Genomic DNA, 26,533 nt, shown 5'->3' on the forward strand with positions numbered 1-26,533 from the left:
TTCCCCATGTCTTTCTTCCAATCCAGTCTTCTATCCTTGGTATAAGGCGATGAGTCCATCGTCCTTTTCACTAGCGTCCCATCTTGTTTGCCATTCAGCCATCGTCTTCTTTCTTGCTGCACCCCAGATCTCCTTCTGGCTATTGTCACTCGATCGTCTCCTAGCTTCGAATACGTCCTTTCTTTCCAATGCTAAGTCAATGGGTGGCATACCTACTATAATGCAGGCAGCATTGTCCGATATCGTATGGTAAGCGGACGCCACTCTTGGTAGTCAACTTTTGTGCATACGATTTCACTCGCATCACATCTGCCCATATTGGGCTCCGTATAGCATAATCGATGTGGTTACACTGGCTAAGAGTAACCTTCGCTTCTGAGATGGCCCTCCTACATTTGGCATCAATCGTGATAGAGCAGTCCCAACTTTTGCTGCTTTACCACTGATTATTTCCAGATGCTTTTTAAAACTTACTCTTGCATCGATAGTGATGCACAAGTAAGTATTTGATGGTTGGTTGAGAAACGATCTCATGTATATTAAGACAAAAATGAAATTCAGACCTATGCTTGGACACTCAAAAATGAATTGTAACGATAAATGAAACTATATAACGTCAAAAAACAAAATGGATTATTATTGTTAATATTATTTTAAACAACATACTTAAATTTGGTATTAATTTTGAACATAATTTATTAAAAATAAACAAGTTGAAATTTTTCCATAAGCCCCATAAGAAAACGTAATTTTCGTCCACTAGTTTTACATTTTTGAGAACTGTTAAATAAGAATAACAAATTATCTGAAGTACGTATTACGTACGTAATACTTTTATTTTGTAGCTCTTGCACTGTAGAATAACTTTCCCATTAAAATATTGTTTAAAAAAAATAAGTCTAAGTTTACCTCACATAATCGGAGTAGGAAGCTAGTACATGGACACATGTTTCGCTTTATTTTCACCTGGTATTTATGATAAAACTGTTGTTTAAAGTGCATCATTGTAATAATATTCCATTGTATTCCATTGTAATTTCCATTGTAATTTCACCTGCTTTATTGTCTATTAACAAAATGAGATCCTGGGTCGACGATCCACCTTGTCTGTTTGTTGCTTTAATTTTTAGGATAACGTACCATAAACAAGGTCATTGGAACACATCCCGGTTTTATTAAAAAAATATGTTTGATTTTTTCATATTTATAGTGTTTATATGAATAAAATACACGTGTAAGATTAAGATCTACCTAAGGTGAATTTGAAGTGAATGACCTGCATGTATGGGACAAGACTACATTACGGTTAAAAAATAAACTGTGAAATCATTGTTGATCAGATATTATGACTTTATTGAAATCTCCTAACAATCAGGTCCTGGTGTGACCTCTCACAAGTTGTCGCCGAGAACTGACGCTCTACTCATTAAACGCCGCCGAAAACTCGGACCCGCTTAAACAAAGACGCTTTCCTGAGGACTACCGAAGGGACTCGAAGCAGTGCGCGCGCTCCTCTATATCTATAGCTATACACACGCAGTCATGTGTTCATGCGAACCCTTCCCGCTACTCGACTCTCTGGCCTGGCAGTCACAGATCGGCCCTTTTAGCCTCTCCGCACTGAAAGTGACCCTCAAAATCCGCGGAGTAAAACTCCTAGAGGGGGTCGTGGCAGTCTAGGAATGATTATAAAATCACTCCTAACCGTATTGGCCTGAAGACCCGAATCGCCTTGTCGATTCGCGCATATGAGAGCCAAATGACGGAAAAACGTTCGCTAAAACTACTAATAGGTAGAATATATTATTAATAAAGAATAAATACACCGAACTTACTCTTATCCCTAGTAGTAAAGATATTTTATATTAATTTATTGTCCAACCTGTTGGTAAAATTTTTAATATTCTTATACAATTAAAATGTATACAATCATTATAGAGCGATGCGCAACAGGAATACTTAAAATGTTTATGCTTTAAATTTAAATTTATGAACGCGCCCAATAAGTTTATCAAATCATACGCGTATAATAGACGTGTATTAAATTCCGTTATAATTGCAACGTTTGTGACGCGTATTTACGACGCGTCGTAAATACCATTTACGACATGGTGTATACGTACCCACCACTGGTTGTCCCTTGGATCCTAGGCATACAAATAATGTTATTTTCCCGGGGCTGCAGCTGTGCGCGTAGGCATCTATCTGCGTATTTTGACTATGGATGTGTGTTTATCGTTGTATTCCAATAGGTGTGTTTCCAACTAATGCAGCTGAATGTTCTGTTATAATTATTAATTATTGAATTGTTTTTCAGCATAGCAATCCATCCGAATAAATTAGTAGTGGCAACTGGTCAATCTTCAAGTTTAGATCGAAGAGAAACGACGGTAGGATACACAATTTACATCTTTGTTTATTTATTCCTATACTAACAAGAGTGATAAAACTGCTCTTAATAAGTATCAGGAGTTCTTATGTAATATTTTATACAAGCATGCAAAATATATTTTTTCATGCATTAAAACAAATAGAAAATTTAATTTGTTTATGCAATGAAATAAAATAATGCATAGTGCAACAAGGAAAAATAATACATTTTTTTAGCAATACTGCACCGAATCGAAATAAACGTATTTTATATTCGCGTCAAGAAGAAAATATGGTGCTTTTGGCCCGTTGTTTTGAAATAGTACTTTAAGTAAGTAAACGAGACAATTGCACGATTTACGCATATTTTGACCATAATTAGGTTCAAAAGTAGTCATTTGCCGACGTGCAGGCGATAATAACATAATCTATACCAAACGGGTAAAGTGGGCCTTTTAGACTGGAGATTACAGTACGACTTAAAGGCGAGGTAACACGATCTAAAGGCGATTGCATTTCAAACTAAAGAGGAGTACTCCATTATCTCTTGGAGCACACCATAGTTTTTGTAATGCATGTATTAATATTTGAGGGTTTTTTAATATATGAAGCAGGGCTGATGTGACCGTTTTCGGAGACGGCAACCATATTTAATAAACTTGAGATTTATTTATTGATTTGAAAAAATAACGCGTTGTCAGTGCGGAGCACAATCTCACTAAGCGATGACGAGTTTTAAACGCTATTAATATTTATGCGCGGGAGCTTTGTTCGCTAGAGCGGTTAAATTGTAACTGCACGTTTGAATTGCCCGCGCGCATATATACAGATCCAATGTGGTTTTTACGGTCGATTACCGACCGGGCGGTCCGACCATCGGGACTGCTGCGGTATTTCTGTCGTTAACCGTTTAGTGCTGACGTGCAAGTTTTGCTGTAAGCTTCGGCCCTTTGGGTGGATGGCGTCGGCCCTGTGCCTTATTTTCCCTTTGGTCGATGTGCAGCATATATATATATATATATATATATATATATATATATATATATATATATGCTGCACATCGACCAGCAGCATATATATATATATACATATATATATATATATATATATCCTCCTTGCTATTGCACTTCATGAAATCTTGATCTATTCGATAGACAATAAGCTACTATTGCTTTAGACACTGATCGCATCGCACATATAATCGTATAGCATTATTATATGCATATAATCGCGTGTGTCGCCGAGTAGCAGACGAATGTTGGTCAAGTAGATGAAACACTTTAACCACTGCTGTATAATACCTAATATAATACTCACCGGAAGTCACGTGACCGGAGAAGACGAAAAAAATCGAAAGAGGATGGAAACTCTGAACGAAAAGAAATATACTGAGCAAATTTTCAACTTGCAATATTAAGTTAATAATTTAATATTTTTGGATGAATCTTTTTAATCATGAAAGATTAGGTTAATATATTCAAGTAGATACCAACAGATTGTGCATACGCGCAATAGTAATGATTTAAATGCTCTCGAGATTTTTTTTAAGGTTAAGAAAACTCAATTTCAAAGTATATACTTTACCGTACAACGGTAATTAACATAGGGTTGCGCCGTCGACAAATCGTATTTCGTACTTTTTCTTGCCAACGCGGCACTGTCGCGCCCCTCGATATATATATATATATATATATATATATATATATATATATATATATATATATATATATATATATATATATATATATATATATATATATATATATATATATATATATATATATATATATATATATATATATATATTGTAACGAGGAACAACGTCCCTCGCCACACCGGTAATCGAGGCAGGATAAAGAGTGACAATAGGGCGCCGTTGGCTCAAGTGTTAGGGGAGCGCCGGATTGATTCTCGGTCCCGGTATCTCTTTTTGTCATTTTCTCCTCTCACGTCAAGTCTCACCCCGTTACATGGCGCCCAACTGAATTACCCACAGGCGTCGATAAGGCAGATTTTCACGGTTCTCCAGGAGTTCTACGAAGGAGGTGGAGACAAGGAAGAAACCCCCACCTACGAAACTGTCTCTCCCAGGCGGGAAGAGGGATCAAGCAGATCAGCTGCAGCGGCAGCCCAGGGCACTGCGGATTACGACATGCGGTCAAGAAGACGAGTGCGAAAGGTGCGGGGATGTACAAGGTAAGAGACATCGTCGAAGATAAATTTGTTTTTGTTCCTATTTAAACTAATTTTACATCGTCGAAGAGCTAGTCGGCGAAGAAGAGTTCCTGCATTACCGGGGATCCTGCGGTGGATTAGTACAGTTGAAATCGGGACGATAATCCGACTCTAGCGGGGGGTTGCAACGAGGAACAACGTCCTTCGTCACGCCATTAATCAAGGCAGGATATAAAGTGACAAAATAGGACGACGTTGGCTCAAATATATATATATATATATATATATATATATATATATATATATATATATATATATATATATATATATTTGACAATATATATATATAATTATCATCCCGGAATGACGTATTTATTAATATTTACTTGTTTTTACGCCATTCGATTCTCGCCCATCCCTCACTCGCGGATTTTGAGGGTCACTCTCAGTACGGAGAGGCCAAAGGGCCAATCTGTGACTACCAGGCTAGAGAGTCGAGTGGTGGGAGGCGTTCGCACGTGTATATAACTACGCTTATAGATATAGATATAGAGGAGCGCGCGCACTGCTTCGAGTCCCTTCGGTAGTCCTCGGAAAAGCGCCTTTGTTTTAGCGGGCCCAGGTTTTTCGGCGGCTCGAGTGCTCGGTTCTGTAGGGGCGCGAGTCTGCAACGCGTCGTCACTTCGCTCTAACTCCTCATCCAGTTAGCTCGAATCCTACATTCATTCACGTTCTATTGCTCATTTTTTAATTAATTTTTTTTTAAGTTTGCGTTTTAGTTATTTATTTTTTCGTAGTCTATTTTCTCGTTTTTGTATTAAATTTATAGTTTATTTCAATATATTTTATAATTTCATAATTATTTGTTTGAGTCTTTTTTGTTGACCTTTTTACTTGACTTTATTAACTTTATTCCTGAACATCGATTACTTTTTCCATCGTTTCAGCTTCCATAGGTTCCATGCGTTTCATTTCGCCCATCTTTCGTGTAACGATAGCGTATTCATTGCCGAATGGGTCTTTCTCAACGTCGTCGATGATCTTTGTCCAGCGGCGGCGCTTACTCTCATTTATCGCGTCTCTGAGAATGTTTCGCAATTCGTCCTGTCTTTTGGAAAGGTCTCAGGCTTCAGGCCTTTTCTGTTTCCAGGCTCATTGAGCCCTTCTTCTAGCATGGAAATTTCATTTATTATTAGTACATAAGAATTTAACGGTGACAATATCACTTTATTTTTTGATGTCGAATCATTAGGATCAATTTCATGTCCAAAAATTTCTTTCATTTAATAACTTTCACAAATAAATTGTTTTGATATTTCTCTAATATTATTTTGTAATTCATATTTAGTCATATTTTTGTTTTCAGCTATGGCAAGTAACCAATTTTTAAATTTATAATCTGGATTTTGTAATCGTAGATTCTCACGTAATGATAGTCTTGAAAATTTTGACCATAAAAAACTCATATTTACACATGTTTCAAGGATTTTTGTTCTGTTTCTATGCCATTGTGATATCCAACGAATAATCTATCTTTGTTCTCTTTGATAACTTTATGTATTTCAGCCGATACCTCCATTATTACTGTTGTATTTTTATTATAATTATTATAAGCAGAATGTATTATTTTACCTTTTGTATCTAAATTAGAGAAATTTCTTGTGTTTATATCATGTTCAAGAGCACTATTATCCATATTACTGAAATTATCTATTCCTATTATTTTGATCTTTGGATTTTGTAATTGATCTTTTTCTACTTTACAAGTCTTAGATAATTTTGTTGTTAGCAGTTTTTCTGCAGCTTTTGCACTTTCCATATTCACACAGTTAATTCTAACCTCATTATCATTGAATTGTATTTTCTTAGTTTGTATAGATCTATCTTTTACTAGACATTTTAATACTTTTTCTCTTAGATTTGTCTTGTCACCTTTATTCTTTCTTCTAACTACTATCTTAGGTATAATTTTTGTCAGTTCGATTGGTTGTTTAGCTGCTGCAGCATCTACATAGGATTTCCTTACAGTTATTTGTTCTTTCTCTTTCTCAATCATCTCCTTTAATAGTGCATTTTTGTCTGAGTTCTTCGTTCATATGTTTAAGCAGTGAGTTTTGTTCTTTGTACGTTTGAATTAGTGCCACGTTTGTATCAGTATTTTCCTGATCCATAGCATCGTCATCGTCAACATTTGAGCTTTAGCTTTAGTTTCTTATCATCTATTTGTAGTATTATGTAATTTCTATTAATTTTCTCGGCTTCTTCTTTATATTTTTACACGTTGCTTTCAGTTGGCATAGTATGACACGTGGATCTTGGCAATTAATGGAGGTTAAGTCTAGATCTGTATGTTCATCACACACTACTAACACACTCGATACGTATTTGACGCCCTTTTTTCTATTAAAGTCACTTTTGTGAAATACGTTTTCGCACAGTACACAAAACACCGTTGAATTAACTTGCCTCGGGTGGCATTTAAAATATATATCAGGAGGAATCTCCTTCGGCGGCAACCCCAGTTCCGCAATTTTGTTTATTATGATTAAATATAATAAATTTTACTTTGCTTGATTGATCTCAGTTCTCTTTTATCTGTTATTTTGTTGCGGAATATGTCAAACTCGCCTAACCTTTTACTTTTTTAAAAGTTAATTTTTTTTAGAGATTTCAGTCCTTTCAAAGAATATCACGAGACATCAATTGGCGGTCATAAAGGAACGAACAAAACATACAACAGAATAGCCGGCGAGTACTGTTGGCGAAACATGCAAGCAGGCGTCAGACATTTCGTTTGAGGATGCATAGGGTGCCTAGTACAATCAAAACACCGCTCGAAATACTATTACGACAGAAAACTAAATGTGCAAACACTTTAGAGAAGGAGAAACGGTCTATGTTTTTAAGGAACCCAAAGTTGGCCAAATTAAACCCGAATATAAGAGCCCGTGCGAAATTATAGCTATTAACGACTCTACACACAACGCCAAAATTCAAAAAAGGGGATGAAACACGGATAGTAAATATAAATAAGCTCAAACGATACATACCGGAAATCAAACAGGAAGAGGGTACGGATGTAAGCATGAAAAAAAAAGAATAACATTGGCACACAAAAAAAAGTATCTGATCCCGGCACGTGACACATGTATTCTTATGTTTTTTAGCTTGCTAAATTGTTTCATCACCCTTCAGTTTTATTTAAATTGCAAGTATTAATCAGTAAATTCGAGAAACGGACATTTTTGACAATTTTCCGGTATTTACTAAGTTGACTGGATAATCTAGTATTGAAAAAATATTTTCGCTTCCTCCTAGAGAAAGCTTTGTAATAGTAAAATTTTGAGTTTCTTCAAAACTTCTAGAAAATAATAAAAAACTTTTTGGTGTGTTAGAAGTTCATATTAAGTGTTTTAAGACAATGTCCGTATGGATGTGTGTGTGTGTGTGTGTTTTTTGTGGCGTAGGCAGAGCAAGCTCTGCACAAGTGGCCCTCCGACACCGGATCTCAACAGGTACTATCGTTGAACAATACTTCCATGGGGCCCGTAAACTAGCCTTTTTTTGGCTTCTCCTTTGAATTTTGACATTTCCGTACATCCCCTATCCACCAAGGTGTTTAGACGTTCAGGAACAAACTCGTCTTCTTCGTTCTGCATCGTCCTGCCGTCTTCTTCCTCCTGCATCGTCTAGCCGTCTGCTTCCTGCCACATCGTCCGGTCGTTTACTTCGAGCAGCATCGACCGGCCATCCTCTGGGCAGACTCAACCACGACACCTACGTTCCTCTGCATCGGGCAGGGGAGCGTTTTGTATCTATTACCTAGTGGCCTTCGTCTAGCAACAGTTTTACATAGCTGTTTCGCCTTGTTCTTCCCTTTTATTCTCTTCGTCATTTTTAACCTTCTTGATAATAGTTCTTGGTAATAGGCACCAGCCATCTTTCGACGCTAGCATAGCTGTCATCGTTGACTCAGGGGTCACACTAGCCTGAAGGTACCGCTCAAGTCTCTCTCGTTTCATTTCGTATCGCGAACAGTTGCAGAAGACATGTTCCGCATCTTCGTTTGTTTCCAAACATACTAGGCAATTTGGATTATCCTCGATCTTGAAGCAGTGTAGGTAGGCTCGAAAGCACCCATGTCCGCTCAAAAACTGCGTAAGGTAGTAATTCACTTCCCCGTATCGTCTATTGGTCCAGCCAACAATACATGGTATGAGGCGGTGCGTCCATCGCCCATTTCCACTGGAGTCCCATCGTCTTTGTAACTCAGCTAGGGTTTGATCCTTTTCGGATTTTCAAACTTCCTCTTGAGTATTGTCACTACGTCATACGTATATATTGTATCGTTCTGTTGCTAGAAAATCAATAGGCGGCATACTTGAAATAACGCACACGGCATCTTCTGTTACTGTTCGGTAGGCGACTTGCAATGCACTTCTCCTATAAACTGTTGACAGCTTTCGTGCATAGGAACCGTCATTTATTCTCTCGGATTTCCCTCTTGAGTATCCGTTTAGCATTGTTTATTTCTTTATTTAGGGTGTCTACTATTTCTTTACCACGACCAGTCTTGTAGTATTACTTCCTGTTCCCGTCTTCTGGTTCGAAGACACTCTTTGCGGGCCGCGTCGATTTCTTCATCCCACCAGTATACTGGCGGTCGTCTATTGTTGGGAGTTTTCCTTGGCATCGTTGCGTCAAAGGCTCAAGTAATATTTCCCATTACCTGCTCGACCTTATTATTTGCAGATTCAGACAGATGTATTTTTTCTAGAGCTAGCAGGAATGTCTTCTTATCATAATCCTTCGTTTTTTAGTCGACTTTTTTTGTCGTCGCCCTTCTGTTGGATCTCTGTTATGATGTCCTTATCTCCATTATTATCGCTTGGTGGTCACTGTTTGTGTAATGATCGCTCACCATCCACAATCTAACTGAGCCAATCAGGTAGCTACTGGCAAACGTGAGGTCTATGATGGACCCTGCGTCTTCTCTTTGAAATGTGTAAGAACATCCCTGGTTAACTAAGACCAAGTCAAGGAGGGCGAATGCTTCCAATAGCGCTTGTCCTCTTTCGTTCGTCCTTTGGCTACCCCACTCTACTGCCCAGGCGTTAAAATTGCCTGCTATCAGTATCAATTTTCTTCCTACAGCATCCTGTACTATTTGGTCCAACAGTTGTCTGATTTGTTCTATTGACGTGTTGGGTGAAGCATAGCAGCTGTAAATGTGTACGCCTGCGACCTTAGCGCGCTTTACCAGTACTGTCCATATCTCACGATGGTTTGTTCAGGTCTCTGTATTTTTCACAGAAGATGGCTATGTCGATTCCTGTCTCGCGGACATATTCACTCAGTAGGTCATGTGCAGTCGTGCAGTGATTCATATTCAACTGCACTATTTTCATTTTTTTTTTGTCTGTCAGTGGCTTTTACTGCAGCTCGGTAAACTAGGCATGCATAGCTACCAGCTGCGAGGTCACTCCCCCCCTGTGCCTCCTTTGCAGAGTACACAGTTGGGTTGGTGTTTACACTCCTTTGCTTTGTGCCCATCTTTTCTACATTTATAGCAAAGTTTACTTATGTCTTCAGTTACTGTGCACTTTCTACCGATATGGCCAAAACCTTGACATTGTAGCTGAGTGATCTTAGTCGCTATCTGAGCTGGTACCCGTATTACTGCAATCTGCATGTCACCATACGTCTTTCGCAGAGATGTTATCGTAGAGACTTCTATGATGTTTTTTTCGCCAATTTCTTTCTGTAGTGCATCTAGTACCTCTTTTGCGGTAAGCATGTCGAGATCTCTTACTTCAATGGTTCCTTCTTCCTGGGATGCTTTTATTGTGGCGCCTTCCACTAGTACCGCTTTAACTGCTTCTTGGAAGTCTGAGGTTTTTACTTCATTTGTGCGTTTCATCTCTATCAGAAGATCGCCTGCAACTGTTCTGCGTATTTTATTTACGCTATTCCCCAGTGTGTTAAGTGACGGAGCCGCTTTCATTTTGGACAAAATGTCTGCATAGTTCTTTCCTTCTGTAGCCTTGATGATCTTCCGAACGGAAGAGCCCCGGGAGGGTGGCATTTCTGCCAGGGCAGTTGGGTGAACCCTGAGATTTCGGTAGCCTCGGTATACCCCCGACGAGAGGAAGGGGGAAGGATCAGTAATGTTCCGAGCTGTAACTAGTCGAGTGATTGAAGGACCATCCGGTTAGCGAAGATCAAAACTAGTATACCCAGGCCCTTGTAAGCTAGTCGGGCTCTAACTAGCTGCTTGGGACTCTAGCCCTGGGAACGCTCGGGCGTAATGTATGGTTGGCCAATGCCAGAACGAGTGGGACGATTAGAACGTGGTAGCTTGCTTAGTACACTCCGGTGGAAACGTTTGTGAACTCTCTACTGGGGAGGATAAAATCAGTACCACGGGGTCGGGGAGCCGCAGGATAGAAATCCTGTCCCGACAGGGTAAAGGACTCGTGGTGGCGGTGGTTAGCCCGCATGCTGGGCAGAAAGTTTAACTTTCGATGTGTGAGTTGCAGTGAACAACTCGGGTATTGACCTGCAGAGTCATGAGGGATTGGATGGATCCCGCCGCCCATCCGAGCGACAGGTTGACTTCCCACTTAATGTCACCAGGCATCGGTAGGTCATCGAATGTTAACGTGCATTCTTTGATAGCGTTGGCCGAGCGTATCTCGGCCCCGCGCCCCATGGGGGGCCGTGTGGGGAAGCTTAATGCATGGCCCGCACGATAAACAACCGGATTAATGTAGCCTTGATGATTAAAGCATCCGGTCTGGGAGGTCTGGCCCGCTTCTATCCATTCTTGCTGGCCCTGTTCTGGTTTGCAACGCCAAGGACACTTTTATCCTCTTTGCTCGCCTTTTCTTCTTTTTCTTTGACTTTGTTGTGACGACTTCCTGCTTCGCTGTCTTTTGAGCTTGATTATCTCCTCGCTACACTCGGGTGCTAACTGCGCCGTGTAAAAAAGAACCATTTAAGTCACACGTATCGTAATGTACTATTTGTGTTTCTTACATTATACCTGAATATATTTATTAGTTTAATTCATTTTTTAAACAATTTAGGAAAAATATCAACAAAAAATTAATTCTTTTATTTTTTGACAATTTAAGGTGTATCCGTCCCCTTAAAGCAGCATAATTGCTTACGTGGATGGAGCATGACACAGACTGGTAAATACAGCATTTTGTAAATTCACGTGAAAAGAGACTGCCCGAAGGCCCTCTGGTGGATGGATTTTGCGTGTTAGGAAACAAAAAGAAAGTCGTACTGCAGTTCCACAGGTGTTATTGGCATGGTTGTGTTCGCTGCTACACTAATGACCATGGTTTGTCAATCGTGAATGGGGAGAGTATGAACGAGCGGTACGAGAGAACACTTAGAGTTTCGGGAAAAATTAGGAGGTACGGGTATCGCCTCGTTGAAAAGTGGGAGTGTGATTTTGATTGCGAGTACAGCGAGAACGAACAGATCATGACGTATATAAAAGAGGCCACAAAAGGCTGGCATACACCACTTAATCCGCAAGATGCATTTTTTGGTTGTCGCACGGGTAACATGATAAAATCGTACGATATTCGCGAGAATGAGAAAATTAAATATGTCGGTGTATGCTCATTATACCCGTACATTTGCAAATATGATCGCTACAACGTCGGCCATCCGAAACTTTATGTGGGTAAGGTTGAGTGTGCGCGTGTAGTTGGCCCCGGCAACGACATCAGCCAGATTAACGGTCTGCTGATGTGCGAGGTGTTACCGCCGAGAAATCTTTACCACCCTATTCTACCCGTAAAAATGCATAATAAGCTACTATTTCCGCTATGTAGATTGTGTGCCGAGTCCATGTGGGTGGCCGACGAGCTTAAAAAAGCCGTGAAATTTGGTTACGTAATTACTAAGGTATTTAAAATATAGTCGAATAAATCTCTCTCGAGGTTCCTGGTGGACGTCCGTCGGTGCTCCCGTCGGATCGCCTCCTGGACTCCTCTTGGACCGGGTGGCAGCAGGCTGCTGCGGCTCTTCCACGCCGATGTTGCTGGCCACATGCACGAGAGGAGGGGCCCCCCGCGCCGCACGTTCGTGTTTCTCCACCGCCAGGGGGCGTTGCAGATGCTTGAAGTGTTATAAATCTTCGTATCGCTCGGTCTGACGAGCATTTTGTGCATCATCTGCCCACCGCATCATGGATGTGCGCTGAAGACAGCCCTGGACATGCATGATTTGCCGTCCAACCTATGTATGTTACTAATAACAGCAGCAGCACCACCACTAACGTCAAAAACGACTATCACAGACGAGTATGGGGTTGGCAGTAGTAAAAACAACTACCTTAACACAGTTCAGACACCGGGCTCCAAGGTATTACGACTGGACGACGAGATGAACAAGATTTTGAACTCGAGTGAATTGGATGATCGGCAAAAGTACTCCATGTACACCGGCCGATAATTGAAACTTTGAATTCCGGAAGCGGGCGCCATGACACTGCCAACTCCGGCCCGATTGTTAACTGGGGTTACGGATGCGCATGCGCCACGCGAATCGTTTGGGCTCGTTCGCAGAGCGCGTAAATATATTTGAACCGTGTAATTCGTAATTCGCGCAGGTCTCTTTTGTTTGAAATTGTCAGCCTAATTTTTAATAAAGTTTTTGCAATATTCAAATAATTGCGTCTGCGTCAAAGTTGCTGACTCCTTGGCTGCTAGCATCTTACCCATCACCTTAGATACTCCTATGAATCGCAAATGGATGCCAAAAGCTGATACTACAACTTGGACTCCTTTGGCATTCATTTCCGAGTAAGAATAATTCATAAAATAATAAGACTTCTAAATGTAATTCGTCCAATAACGCTTTATGAAATTTTTCAGACTCTTCTGGAAATGGTCACAAAAACAAGAAAGACCCATCAATGGCAGTCTCTTACAGTTAGTAACCAAAGATAACAAGACAGAAGTTATTCCTGCCTAATTGACAAATTAAGATGCTCCAACGAAATCTCATGAAATGAAAGTAAAAGTGCGCTTGACAATACTTATTTTTTATATTTTTTTTCCAAAAATCTGTAGCAATACTTATGTAGACAAAGTCGATGAAAAGTTGCATTTAATATTCTTATTTATATCAGACTAGTAACTTAAGTAGTCAAAATGATGGGTGTCTAAAAACGACACTAGAATTAATGCATTTCCAGAATTTAATTCTTATAAAAATATCTTCTATAATTGTATAAATGTTCTGATGCATAAGTTCAAATACAAAAACATTTTTGATTACAATAAATCTATGTTATTTGTATTGCATATCAAACCTTATTTACACGTTTAAATAGTAAACTTATAAATAATACTAAATAAATGATTGCGCTGCTAAACTGATTTCATGTCCTAGATGATCTCCTGTGAAGGGGTTCTCGCACTTCTCCTGGTAGGTCGTTGAGGTGTTTTATTAGTCTCCTCTTCTTCTGACTCACTATTCATTGTTGTATAATTTTTAGAACTAGGCCTTCCTCTTCTAGCTGTTAGATTTACAATTGAAAATACGGCATTATATTATTTACACTATGGTTAAAAATTGTCGCTTTATTAAATTAAATGGTTTACTTTCAACTTCTGAGATTGCTAGTGCTATTCCTACTCGGTCGGTTTTCATAATTTTGACTGTTGTTGCTGATTACTGCGTGGGTATAGTCTAAGTTTGCGAGCAATATGCATCTCTGCATGATTCCCTGACTCGTTTGATGACATGAATTCTGCGAAAGAGGGGGAGAGCTTACAGCGGCGCGCGCGGAGCGTGATTTTTTGAAGACAGGTGAGCATCGCCTGTTGAACTAGCGCGAATTGTCGAGACGCGAGCTGATAGTCAGTTGCACTTTGCTTCACCGCAGATCATCATCGCTCGTCTCTCAAAGTTGCTGCTCGATACTGTGACAATGGCTCAGTGGTCAATGTATGGAAGTAAGTTCCAATTTCCTGTCTATTTGCGTTAATATTGACATCGCCTAGTGCAGTAATTTTTTACTTGTCAACGCTCGCGCTATATTGTTTGGCCTTCTTTTTGTTTCAGCCTACAAGCTGCCGATCTCTGACATCCGAGGCCTCACGGAGCTGGACATAATGGAAATGCGGAGTGTTTTGCCGCTTTTGATGGATAAGGAGGTGCAGAAAATGCACCAGGAAGGCTACTCCTTATCCAACTATCCACCTCACGACCGAGAGACGTAAGCTTTCCGGAACGTCGCGCATGCCATCAACAAGGTGCCAGTAGGCCGTGCCATGAAAAGTAATTGTTTTATAGTGCTCCGTTTTTCGAGCTCCAATGGCGCTGCTAAAGCAGACATTTGTCGTCGTGTGCGTGAATGCTGTGCCGAGTAGTTGAAGCCGCACGTTCAGGGTTCAGTTATTCAAATAGTATATTCTATATAATAAACAAAACATGTGTGTGTATGTGGGTATGCATGTGCGTATATATGCTGTGTGTGTATTCGTGTAATGTATGTGTGCGTGTATATGTGTGCATACGAGTATGTAAACGTGCGTGTGTATAATATGTGTGTGCATGTGCGTATATGTTGCGTATGTGTGTGAGTATGTATTTATACGTATGTGTGGATAATAGTGGAGTTTTGGTTGTTGTATTAATAAATATCATTTTTTTTATTTCAGTGGCCGAAATTAGAAAAATATGGGAGTTCATGCGGCTCCAGTTCATAAGCAGCGCAAAGTTCTTGAAAAGGGGATACATTCAACCAAAAGTCTTGGATGCCATCGACTGGGCCCTCTACAAAAAATTGCGGGACATCACTTTTTTTAATATAAATAAATAAATTTTAAAATTATTTTTGTGATGATGCATAAAATATGATTTATAAAATAAATTAAATGAAAAAAAGAGTGTTTGCTCCCTACACAATTTCGTTTTTCGCGGTCAAAAGTAAATTTTTGTGATTTTTTTTTTTCAAATTTTCCTATACGCACATTTTGTTATTCATGGTTACAAAGTATGCAGTTTTGACATTCTATTGTAATTTTTTAAATTCAAAATATAGCAAATTAGTTCTTAATTTCTCGTCCGTTTTCTTTGCATTATTTCGCAGGTTCAGAACGTTAAAATTGCACACGCACATAACTGTTTTCATCGTTTTTTCGCGTTCTATCACTCATCGAAAATCGTGTCGTCCGAGTCGTCGTCCTTCTTTTGTTTTAATATATAGCAATATACAGTCAGTGCGCTTTGGGCTGGCGCTGAGTTGCGTTGTGCAGAGTAAAAGCGAGTGCGTGTTACCTGAATAAATTGCGTTTCGTGTTATTTTTGTAATTTTTATTTGGCTGCTGATCCATCGACAATGCCTTTTTGTCCGACTGAGGCGAATCTCCATAAGATGCGCGCACTGTGGAGAAGACGTGACAGTGTTGCTGAAATCGCGCTGTATTTCGGTTGCACACAGATGGCTGTGCGCAACTGGATTGCGAGATTTCAGGAAAAAGATCCTGAAAATCTCGCTCATGATCTCAGAAGAGATAACAGCGGTAGTATCTTCGCTCTTTCAAACGCTGATCTTGAGCGAGTGCGGGAAGCTTTGGTGGAGAATCCATGTCAACCAGTCTGCAGGTAGCCAGAAGCGTTGGGGTTGGATATTGGAGAAAAAGCGCTCTGTAACTCCATTAAAATGCGGTTAAATATAAAAAATCGCAGAGCAGCCCGCAAAGCTTTAATAACAAATGGGGATTTACCCATACGGCTTGCGTATGCAAACCAGCATCGGTTTAGGACCGCGGCTGAGTGGAAGAGAACGGTTGCGCGTCGATGAAAAAGTGCTCTCCACTGCCAAAGACGGTATAATATTATTTAATATATTTTTTAAATATTCGATGGCATGCTTTATTTATTTAATTATTAATATTTGAACGGGATGAAGCCAATTAATCTAAATAATATTTATGAAAACTCAAAGCCGCAATGCACTCCTTTTTTCTTTTACTTTTTTAATTTTTGCCTGATTCCATCTTTTATATGTTTTAAAAGGGAGGTGCGGCCTTTGAAGGCTTGATGGGACACGTTATGACTCTGCAAATGTGATCCCAATAAGACAAAGCGGCAGGCACACACGATCATGAGTCTGTGTATGTCATTGAGGACAACAGTCCCGTACACATGTCAAGAATCGTGAGGCAATGGTACGCGGACCACCCAAAGCTACAACGGCTCAACCATCCCCCCAGATCCCCAGACCTCAATTATATTGATAATATGTGGGCTAAAATGGTTCGAGATTGGGTGCCTGAAGCAGCCGCAAATGAAGTGGATTTAGATAATAGAGCGCGCCAAAGTTGGGATCAATTACATCAAGAACCTCAATTTTTTGAAAATTTGGCTACGTCTATGAGACGTCGGCTGGAACAGGTGGTTGATGGCAACGGGTCCTATATACACTATTAAAATGGTATATACAATTTTTAAATTACAATTAATCTTAATCATGCAAAAGAATTAACTTACAATATAATTTTTAGATCCGCTGTAAATGTAAATAGTTATACCTATATTGAAATAAGTTGATCTATTTATTTGATTTATATTTGTGACGGAGCAATTAGTGACATTTAGTGAATTGCTCAAGTCTTATATTCTTTAGTGATGCTAACAGACATTATAACTGCACAAGCAATTTTGAATTTCGCGGGCATCAAGCATGATTTCCCCAAGAGCTGAGAGCAATACATCAGACGACAATATGGCCGCCGCCAGGGCGGAGAGACCGTAAGAGAGGCAAATTATACTCTTTGCTCAGGAGCAGAAGTATATCGTGCATTGCAGTGGCGGATACGTGCAGCAGCAGCTGCAGCATCGTCCAGTCCAGCCCTCGACAAAAAAGATACTCATCGGAGTACGACGAGATCGCCACACACAGTGCGTGAGGCAGGGCAGGGGCACTGTTCGCGCGGTGGTTCGTCGTCGTCGCGGCCAACAACAACCGCGAGGTGCTGTCGTCGTCGTCAGGAGTGGGACTCGCAGGGCAGGAATCAGCTGAGGAACAACAACAACAGCATCTGAGCAGTGCGATGCAGCAGCAGCAGCAGCAGCAGTAACTTATTGGAAGAGTAAGTAAACGTTCTTTCTCTCTTTCAATAAATTTTTTGATTTTCCAAAGGATTTTGGAGAAAGCGGTTACATTATTTCTTTGTGCCTGTGCTGAAGAGCTGCCTTGGAGCCGTCAGCAGACTGGCCATAAGTCTCTCCAGAGCTGGGAAGCTCTGCAGAGAGCTGCCTTGGAGTCGTCAGCTGACTGGCCATAAGTCTCTCCAGAGCTGGGAAGCTCTGCAGAGATGTATAGCCAGCCAGCTGACGGCTCCAAGGCAGCTCTTCAGCACAGGCACAAAGAAAGAAGTATTCGTGTTTTTCAGTTTCGATGCAAATCTTTTAAGACTTTGTATCCTTTTAAGACTTTGTATCAATTAAGTATTTGATTACAGAGGCGCGCAGACCACTATAAGAAGAAGAAGGAAATCTTCAAGTATGCTGAACAGTATGTCAAGAAGTACAGTATAAAGGAGAGAGACGAGATCAGGCTGATTTATCTTACTGTCTTTCACTTCTTAAATTCAGTGCTAAAAGTAAATATTTCATACAACTTTATTTATTTAAAAATATTTACCAAAAACATCCAGTATTCTACAAATTTTATAAAATTAGAGGTATACGAATCCTTATCAAAGACCTTCCCTTGCTGAAGAAGGGGAAGGCATTGTTTTGAACTGGTAAATCCAGAGATGTTTACTTGTGATTAATTCACGGCAACCGAGTACTACGATTTCAAGATCTAAAATTCCTGGTGTAATTATGTGGCAATCTTGTACTGCCAAGATAACGTCTGGTAATACATTCCAGGTAGATAAGCATTCAGCTCATATTTGCAGGATTTTCTTGTCTATATTACATCTAGGAAAACACAAGCTTATACATACGTTTTTCTTTTCTTCCTATATACTAGTTTTCTGTTCAAGTCAGTTCAGTACTATGCCAAGAATTTTCATTCGTGATTAGATAATAAATAGCATTCCTTTGGAATTGACTCTTATTCTCAATTTCTTTTCAGCATACTTAACACTTGGCTGAGGAAATTGTAATCACCACGAACACTACCAGTGTGAAATATTGCGAATGAGAACTTGTGATGTTATGTTATGGTTATTCAAGTCAGTGGCATCTTGCACCCATGAAACACCTTGGCAGGTGCTAGTGTATCATTGGTATACTCAGCAAGACAAGTGTACGCCTACACAGCTCTTGGACCAGCACCAAAAGATCCAGCTGCAAACATGAGCGAGATCACTTCCAAAGATCTTCAAGACCTCGTGCAATATTTTTCCAAGAACACTTACAAAGCCAAGGATGCAGATAGCATGGTATGTTTTTCTCAAAATTCTGAAGCAAACTAACGGGCTTATAAAATTGAATAATGTAATTTTTTGTTCAATCTCAAAAGAGTCAGGGAATCATGCAGAGATGCATATTGCTCGCAAACTTAGACTATACCCACGCAGTAATCAGCAACAACAGTCAAAATTATGAAAACCGACCGAGTAGGAATAGCACTAGCAATCTCAGAAGTTGTAAGTAAACCATTTAATTTAATAAAGCGACAATTTTTAACCATAGTGTAAATAATATAATGCCGTATTTTCAATTGTAAATCTAACAGCTAGAAGAGGAAGGCCTAGTTCTAAAAATTATACAACAATGAATAGTGAGTCAGAAGAAGAGGAGACTAATAAAACACCTCAACGACCTACCAGGAGAAGTGCGAGAACCCCTTCACAGGAGATCATCTAGGACATGAAATCAGTTTAGCAGCGCAATCATTTATTTAGTATTATTTATAAGTTTACTATTTAAACGTGTAAATAAGGTTTGATATGCAATACAAATAACATAGATTTATTGTAATCAAAAATGTTTTTGTATTTGAACTTATGCATCAGAACATTTATACAATTATAGAAGATATTTTTATAAGAATTAAATTCTGGAAATGCATTAATTCTAGTGTCGTTTTTAGACACCCATCATTTTGACTACTTAAGTTACTAGTCTGATATAAATAAGAATATTAAATGCAACTTTTCATCGACTTTGTCTACATAAGTATTGCTACAGATTTTTGGAAAAAAAATATAAAAAATAAGTATTGTCAAGCGCACTTTTACTTTCATTTCATGAGATTTCGTTGGAGCATCTTAATTTGTCAATTAGGCAGGAATAACTTCTGTCTTGTTATCTTTGGTTACTAACTGTAAGAGACTGCCATTGATGGGTCTTTCTTGTTTTTGTGACCATTTCCAGAAGAGTCTGAAAAATTTCATAAAGCGTTATTGGACGAATTACATTTAGAAGTCTTATTATTTTATGAATTATTCTTACTCGGAAATGAATGCCAAAGGAGTCCAAGTTGTAGTATCAGCTTTTGGCATCCATTTGCGATTCATAGGAGTATCTAAGGTGATGGGTAAGATGCTAGCAGCCAAGGAGTCAGCAACTTTGACGCAGACGCAATTATTTGAATATTGCAAAAACTTTATTAAAAATTAGGCTGACAATTTCAAACAAAAGAGACCTGCGCGAATTACGAATTACACGGTTCAAATATATTTACGCGCTCTGCGAACGAGCCCAAACGATTCGCGTGGTGCATGCGCATCCGTACCCCCAGTTAACAATCGGGCCGGAGTTGGCAGTGTCATGGCGCCCGCTTCCGGAATTCAAAGTTTCAATTATCGGCCGGTGTACATGGAGTACTTTTGCCGATCATCCAATTCACTCGAGTTCAAAATCTTGTTCATCTCGTCGTCCAGTCGTAATACCTTGGAGCCCGGTGTCTGAACTGTGTTAAGGTAGTTGTTTTTACTACTGCCAACCCCATACTCGTCTGTGATAGTCGTTTTTGACGTTAGTGGTGGTGCTGCTGCTGTTATTAGTAACATACATAGGTTGGACGGCAAATCATGCATGTCCAGGGCTGTCATGACGCCCGCTTCCGGAATTCAAAGTTTCAATTACCGGCCGGTGTACCAGCAGGTGTTGTAACGGTTCTTACACTACAAAAAACAAAGTAGCGAGGACGATAAAGCCGGTAATGAGTTGTTGTTGCCGACAGTCGATAAAACATTAACACTACTGCACTCTATTACTACAAATAGTGATGGCGAAGTAATATCCGATCTACATATCGTCGCTCCCTACGAAGAGTAGCACTGTTCGAATTTCCCATCATAAGTAGCAAAACTCATTTAACGCGCGCTAGACTAGAACAACTCAAAATTTCCCGCGAAGACTAGCATAACTCGCGCATTTGCCGCGAAAACTAGCACAACTCAAACTTTAAACAACGAATTTCTATAAAAATTTCCCGCTTTTTCCGAAAATGACCCTGATGAACATTTTTAAATGTTTACAATTTACAATTTTTTTTTACCGAATTTAAAATTGTTTTCACAAATACAATAATTTTTTACAAGCATTTTTTTTAATTGTTCACTTTTTTAGAAATGTTTGAAACTTCTTAAAACTTTGAGGTTTGTCTGTCTTTGTCCAAGGTTTTCATGAACTTAACTTACCCGATAATCCAATAAAGCGTAAAATACTTACATTTTAAGTAATATAAGTCGTGAGTTGTTCTAGTCTTTGCGGGAAATACGTGAGTTTTGCTACTCTTGGATGCAGTTCTGAACTGTGCTAATTTTTTACAAGCATTTTTTTTAATTGTTCACTTTTTTAGAAATGTTTGAAACTTCTTAAAACTTTGAGGTTTGTCTGTCTTTGTCCAAGGTTTTCATGAACTTAACTTACCCGATAATCCAATAAAGCGTAAAATACTTACATTTTAAGTAATATAAGTCGTGAGTTGTTCTACTCTTCGCGGCAAATCTTGAGTTGTGCTAGTTTTCGTTTGAAAATTTGAACTATGTTAGTCTTTGTACGGAGCGACGATATTATCAATAGTGTGCCGCCAAGTCTTTGTGAAAATACACGAAATCTAATGAATAACCTACGTCGATCTGGTAGCATGGCATGGAATAAACTCGGTATGATTACGGTAGATGGCGTGCGTGCATGAGGTGTTAATATTGTAGACTTAGTGACGAAGCTGTGACGCGAAGAAAAAGGTCACCTTCTTGTGGCTTCGATCAGTTTGTTCGCGTACTTCGTAAGGCACACGTACCTCTGGAATTTATAGGGTATAACCAACTTTATCTTGCTGTAGCAGCTGCTGTAGCAGAAGAATCTAACAGTAGCGGCAATAATAATTCTCTTCTGACTACTTCTGACACGTCATTATTATCTGTACCGGGACGACAACAACAACTAGTATCCAGTGGAAGCAGTAATTAACGAGAATTTAACATTTTTTAAGTATCGCAAAGGCAATAAAAAGAGAAAACGAGGTAGCAGCAGTCGTGCAGCAGTCGACACCACGGTAGATAGTTCAATAAGATATGTAGCGCCACCAGCTAAAAAACAAGTAGTACTAAAAAAGCGTAAGCTCGGCCATATAAGATAGCAGCACCACAAAGAGTAAACGCAGAGTCATCTAGTGTGCTGGACACGCTAATCAATTGAGTGCCTTTTGAGATGCATATACCAGGATACCAGTTTCACGGGCCGGGCACTCATCTAGAGGAGAGGCTGGCACGCGGTGAGATCGGCAGAAACCCTCTAGATAGAGCCTGTCTAGAGCACGATATCACATATTCGCGCAATAATGGCTGTGGTGGTGGTGGTAGTTGTGGTTGCGGTGGCGGTGGTTGTGGTGGGGGACATACTGAAGCCGATCGCCAACTGGCTGAGCTTGCTTTTTCACGTATCCTATCTGAGTCGTCGGGTAGTGAGGAGAAAAGCGTCGCTTTCTGTGTATGATCGGTAAAATCACTTTTGATAGAGTTTATCGACGATCCAGACAGGCTATAAAACGTACAATAAGGTCGCGATTAGTTGGTAGGAGACAGTCAACGAATGGAGAGCAAGCTTGAAAAACTTTACTATGGCTTGCTACCTCCATCAGCATACGCTGCTGGAGACAGGCTTATGCGAGCCACGTGCAAAAAATTTCGCTCCAACGAGGTAAGAGAGTGGCTCGAGAATCAGGATGCGCACACGATGCATACAATTGTGCAATATCGTTTTCCTCGTCGCTCTTACAGGGATTCAATCCGTACGAGTTGTGGGAGGCTGATTTAGCTGACCTTTGCTCTTTAAAAACGTACAATAATCAAACAGCTACTTACTGGTGGTCATTAATATGCTTACAAAGTACGCGTGGGTTAGGCCACATAGTAATAAAACGGCTAAAAGTTTGGTCAGTGGTCTGGAACAGATTTTACAGCGAAACGATATTAAAAAAAAAAACATATACAGGGTGACCCAATTTAAACGGGCACCGGTGATAACTCGTTAGGGACAGCCCTAATCGGAAAAATGGTAGAGATAAAAGTTGTAGGATATCGAGGAGAAATTCTGATGGTGACCTTAGATTTGACCTTGAGCTTGATTTGCAAGGTCATATCAAGGTCAACTTTGATTTTTTAAATATAAACCCTATCTTTTTATTGCGGGAATGGAAAGAGCGGGAAATTTTACGTTCAGAGTGATATTTTTGTTTTGGGTAGCGAAGGTCATCTCGAAGTCATGCAGCTAGTTCAACAAGATCCACCTGCGTAATTCCTCTGGCAACGCTAGAATCGAAAAAATCGTAGATATAAGTTGTACGATATCGAGGGGGTGCGTAACGGTGACCTCAAATTTGACATGCTCTTAAAGGTCATTTCAAGGTCAAATTGATTTTTTTTTTCATAGAGTACCCATATTTTCGACTCCGGATTCTGAAAGCACGTAAAATTTTGCGCCTCAAACAAGATAGTCAACTTAAAATCGAAGAAAGGATTTTTAACATCTAGCGTACTATATCCTGATCCTAATTTTTTTCAAACGTAAATGTAGTAATTTTGAAAAATTCATCATTCTTGGCGACCTTAGACAGAGCGGAAGCAATTGACCTTATGCGTCCACATTTTACGGGCGTTTTATTTGATATAAGTACTAAGGTTCTCAAGGAGTTCCACGAAGGAGGAGGAGACGAGGAAGAAACCCCCACCTACATAACTGACTCTCCCAGGCGGGAAGAGAGATAGAGCAGATCAGCTGCAGGTCCAGAAGGCAAGGGCGAAAGGTGAGACCGTAGTAATTTTTCAGTATTATGTACTCTGGTATCTACTAAAGGTGCAATACTGATAGGGCTATGACCAAACCTCACGTGCACAGCGTAAAGTTAGAAAGGTTTATTGTGATAATTTATACTGTGATATTTAACATGACTAAATGTGATTTTTTGTGATGGTATTTTCACCAAAGTATTATTTTAATCTGTGTAGGACAAACAATTTACCTTCTAAAATGCTGTAATTATATTTTTATATTCTCTTTTTGTTAGTTTGTATGAGACACAGTCTTATGTGATTCCAACGAATTGTATTGTTTTTTGCTTTGAGCAAAATAAAGATCTATCACTGCCATTTTTTTAGTAAAGGTTCGGGCTCTTCAGTTTGAGGATTTCGGGGTTTGAGGGTTTAGAGAGATTTGAGGTTTTTAGGGTTACGGGATTTTGGGATAAGGGATTTTGAGGTTATGGTGTTTTGGGATTTTGGGGTCATGGGGTATTGTGGTTCAACGGTTTTGGGATTTCAGGGTTATGGGGAAAAATAAATTTATTCCTTCAAATGAGTTAAGGTATTCATACATTCATTTTTAACAAATGATCCAAATGTAAAAATTGGACGAAAATTGTAATGCCCGCCATATTTTTCGGGCAAAAAAGCAAGTTATACGTCGTGTTACCAACATTTTATAAAATGTAAAATGCTTTCTATCAAAATATGATGGAGTTATTGGGTGAGGTGGTCGAAATAAACAACAGAGCAATGACTAAGTACCGAGGCTTTATTAAGAAACTATTTATGGACTTCTATCTAGTAGAGAAAAACGAATAAACGAAGAATGTCGACGTGCTCTCTCTATGAGTACAAGCGCCGAACTACCGGCGGAACGGGGCCCCGCACGTGGGCAGAGAGTCGAGCAGCGCCGCGCATGCGCACAGCGCTCTAGGCAACTAGTGGAGCGTAGCAAGTGCCGTATCACATCAGCCATAATCCAACACTCCCTCTCACATGCAGAGCTCTCAGTCCCAGGACTCCTCATTCAACCAGCTGCCAGGTTGATCGCCCTCCTCCGGAGAGTCTAAACAGAAGAGAAATCATAAATTATTAATTATTTATACGCATGTTCATTATTTTATACGTTAATTCTTCATGCAATTGAACAGGCAATGCTTTAGTGAATATGTCGGCAAGTTGTTCTTTTGACTTGACCCATTCTATTTTGACATAGTTTTTATGCACGCATTCCTTAACATAATGTTCCCTTCTCTCTACCATATGTCGCAGTCTGTTTCCACCATTTACCTTTGCACAGGATATTGTAGCCATATTATCACAGTACAAGGTAATACGGTACATGTGCTTATCTAGCATTCTAGTCAACGAATTATGCAGAGACGTTACTTCTTGGCAAGTCTCGCTCAGAGCCACATACTCTGCTTGGCATGTGGAAAGCGCAACACTTTGTTGCTTATGTGTTTTCCAAGCCACAGCGTTTCCAAACAGCTTGATCACAAATCCACATGTGGTTAGTGAGTCTTTGCAGTCAGATAGGCTGGCATCAGAGAAAGCTACCATATCGCTTCTCGAGTTATCGAATGTCAATTCATAGTGTTTAGTACCTGTCAGATACTGAAACACTCGTTTTACCATGTTCCATTCGTCAATGGTTGGATTAACCTGATGTCGACTGAGGACATTCACAGCATATGATATATCTGGCCAGGTATAACAATGATCCCACTGCTTCTCTGTACAGTCTGTTGGGTATTCCAGATTTGTTTGCTACCTCTTTCGTGTATTCTATTTCCTCCCTCTCTTTTCTATCACAACTCATAGCTTCGCTAATTTTCATAGGCGTGTTTACCGGTTTACATTTTTCAAATCCAAACCTAATTAGCATTTTGTCTATAAACTTAGTTTGATTTAATCGTATGACTTGTCCTGAAAAGTCTCTATTGATCTTAATTCCTAAAAATTCTTTAGGGTTACCTAGATCTTTGATATTGAACTCTTTACTCAATTTCTTACTAAGTTTATCTAGTATACTATCATTTGGGCTAGCTAAGAGGATGTCATCGACATATAGAATAGCTAATACTATACCTACACTTGACTGATGAATATACAGACAAGGGTCAATGTCGTTTGTCTGAAATCCAAGCTTAATCATGACATCAGTGAATTTGTCATTCCATTTCTTTGGACTTATTTTCAGACCATACAAGGATTTATTCAATTTCCAGATAAAACGTTTTCTAGTATCGCTGTTAACCAGCACTCCCTCTGGAATTTCTAAAAAGATATCCTTAGATAATTCTCCGTAGAGGAAAGTAGTTTCTACATCTAACTGTCTTATCCTAAATTTGATCTTATTTGCCAATGAGAAAAGCTCTGATCAATGGCATCCTAGACACCGGAGCATAAGTCTCACGCAAATCATACACATTTTTGTTTTTGAACCCACGAATGACTAATCTAGCTTTGTATCTAGTTTCACCAGTTTCATTTATCTTTCTTTTAAACACCCATCTAGAATCTATGATGTTTGGTTTCGTATTTATCATGGAGATTTTTGATCTTTCAACCACTGTATAAACTTGTTTATCTCTTATTGCGTCAAGCTCATTTTTAATAGCTTCAATCCAGTGTTTACTCTCTGTCGAGTTAACAGCCTCTTTATAAGTTTGAGGATCTCCTTGGATTCTTGCTAGCAGTGCACGAAATTTCAAATCACTCAAACCTCGATCAAAATT

General features: G+C 39.5%; 1 protein-coding gene across 15 annotated transcripts in view; it reads left to right on the plus strand.

The window, feature by feature from the left end:
- Positions 1-26,533, plus strand: part of LOC100119385 (echinoderm microtubule-associated protein-like 2) — an 804,666-nt gene that overhangs the window by 369,303 nt on the left and 408,830 nt on the right. For all 15 annotated transcript variants that reach the window (XM_031930031.2, XM_031930040.2, XM_031930035.2 and 12 more), the window contains one exon: positions 2,318-2,390. In XM_031930031.2, coding sequence (XP_031785891.1) covers positions 2,318-2,390 — 73 coding nt within the window. The remainder of the gene's footprint in view (positions 1-2,317; positions 2,391-26,533) is intronic.

Source organism: Nasonia vitripennis (assembly GCF_009193385.2).
Source record: "Nasonia vitripennis strain AsymCx chromosome 4 unlocalized genomic scaffold, Nvit_psr_1.1 chr4_random0007, whole genome shotgun sequence".
In the NCBI taxonomy this organism is placed as follows: domain Eukaryota; kingdom Metazoa; phylum Arthropoda; class Insecta; order Hymenoptera; family Pteromalidae; genus Nasonia; species Nasonia vitripennis.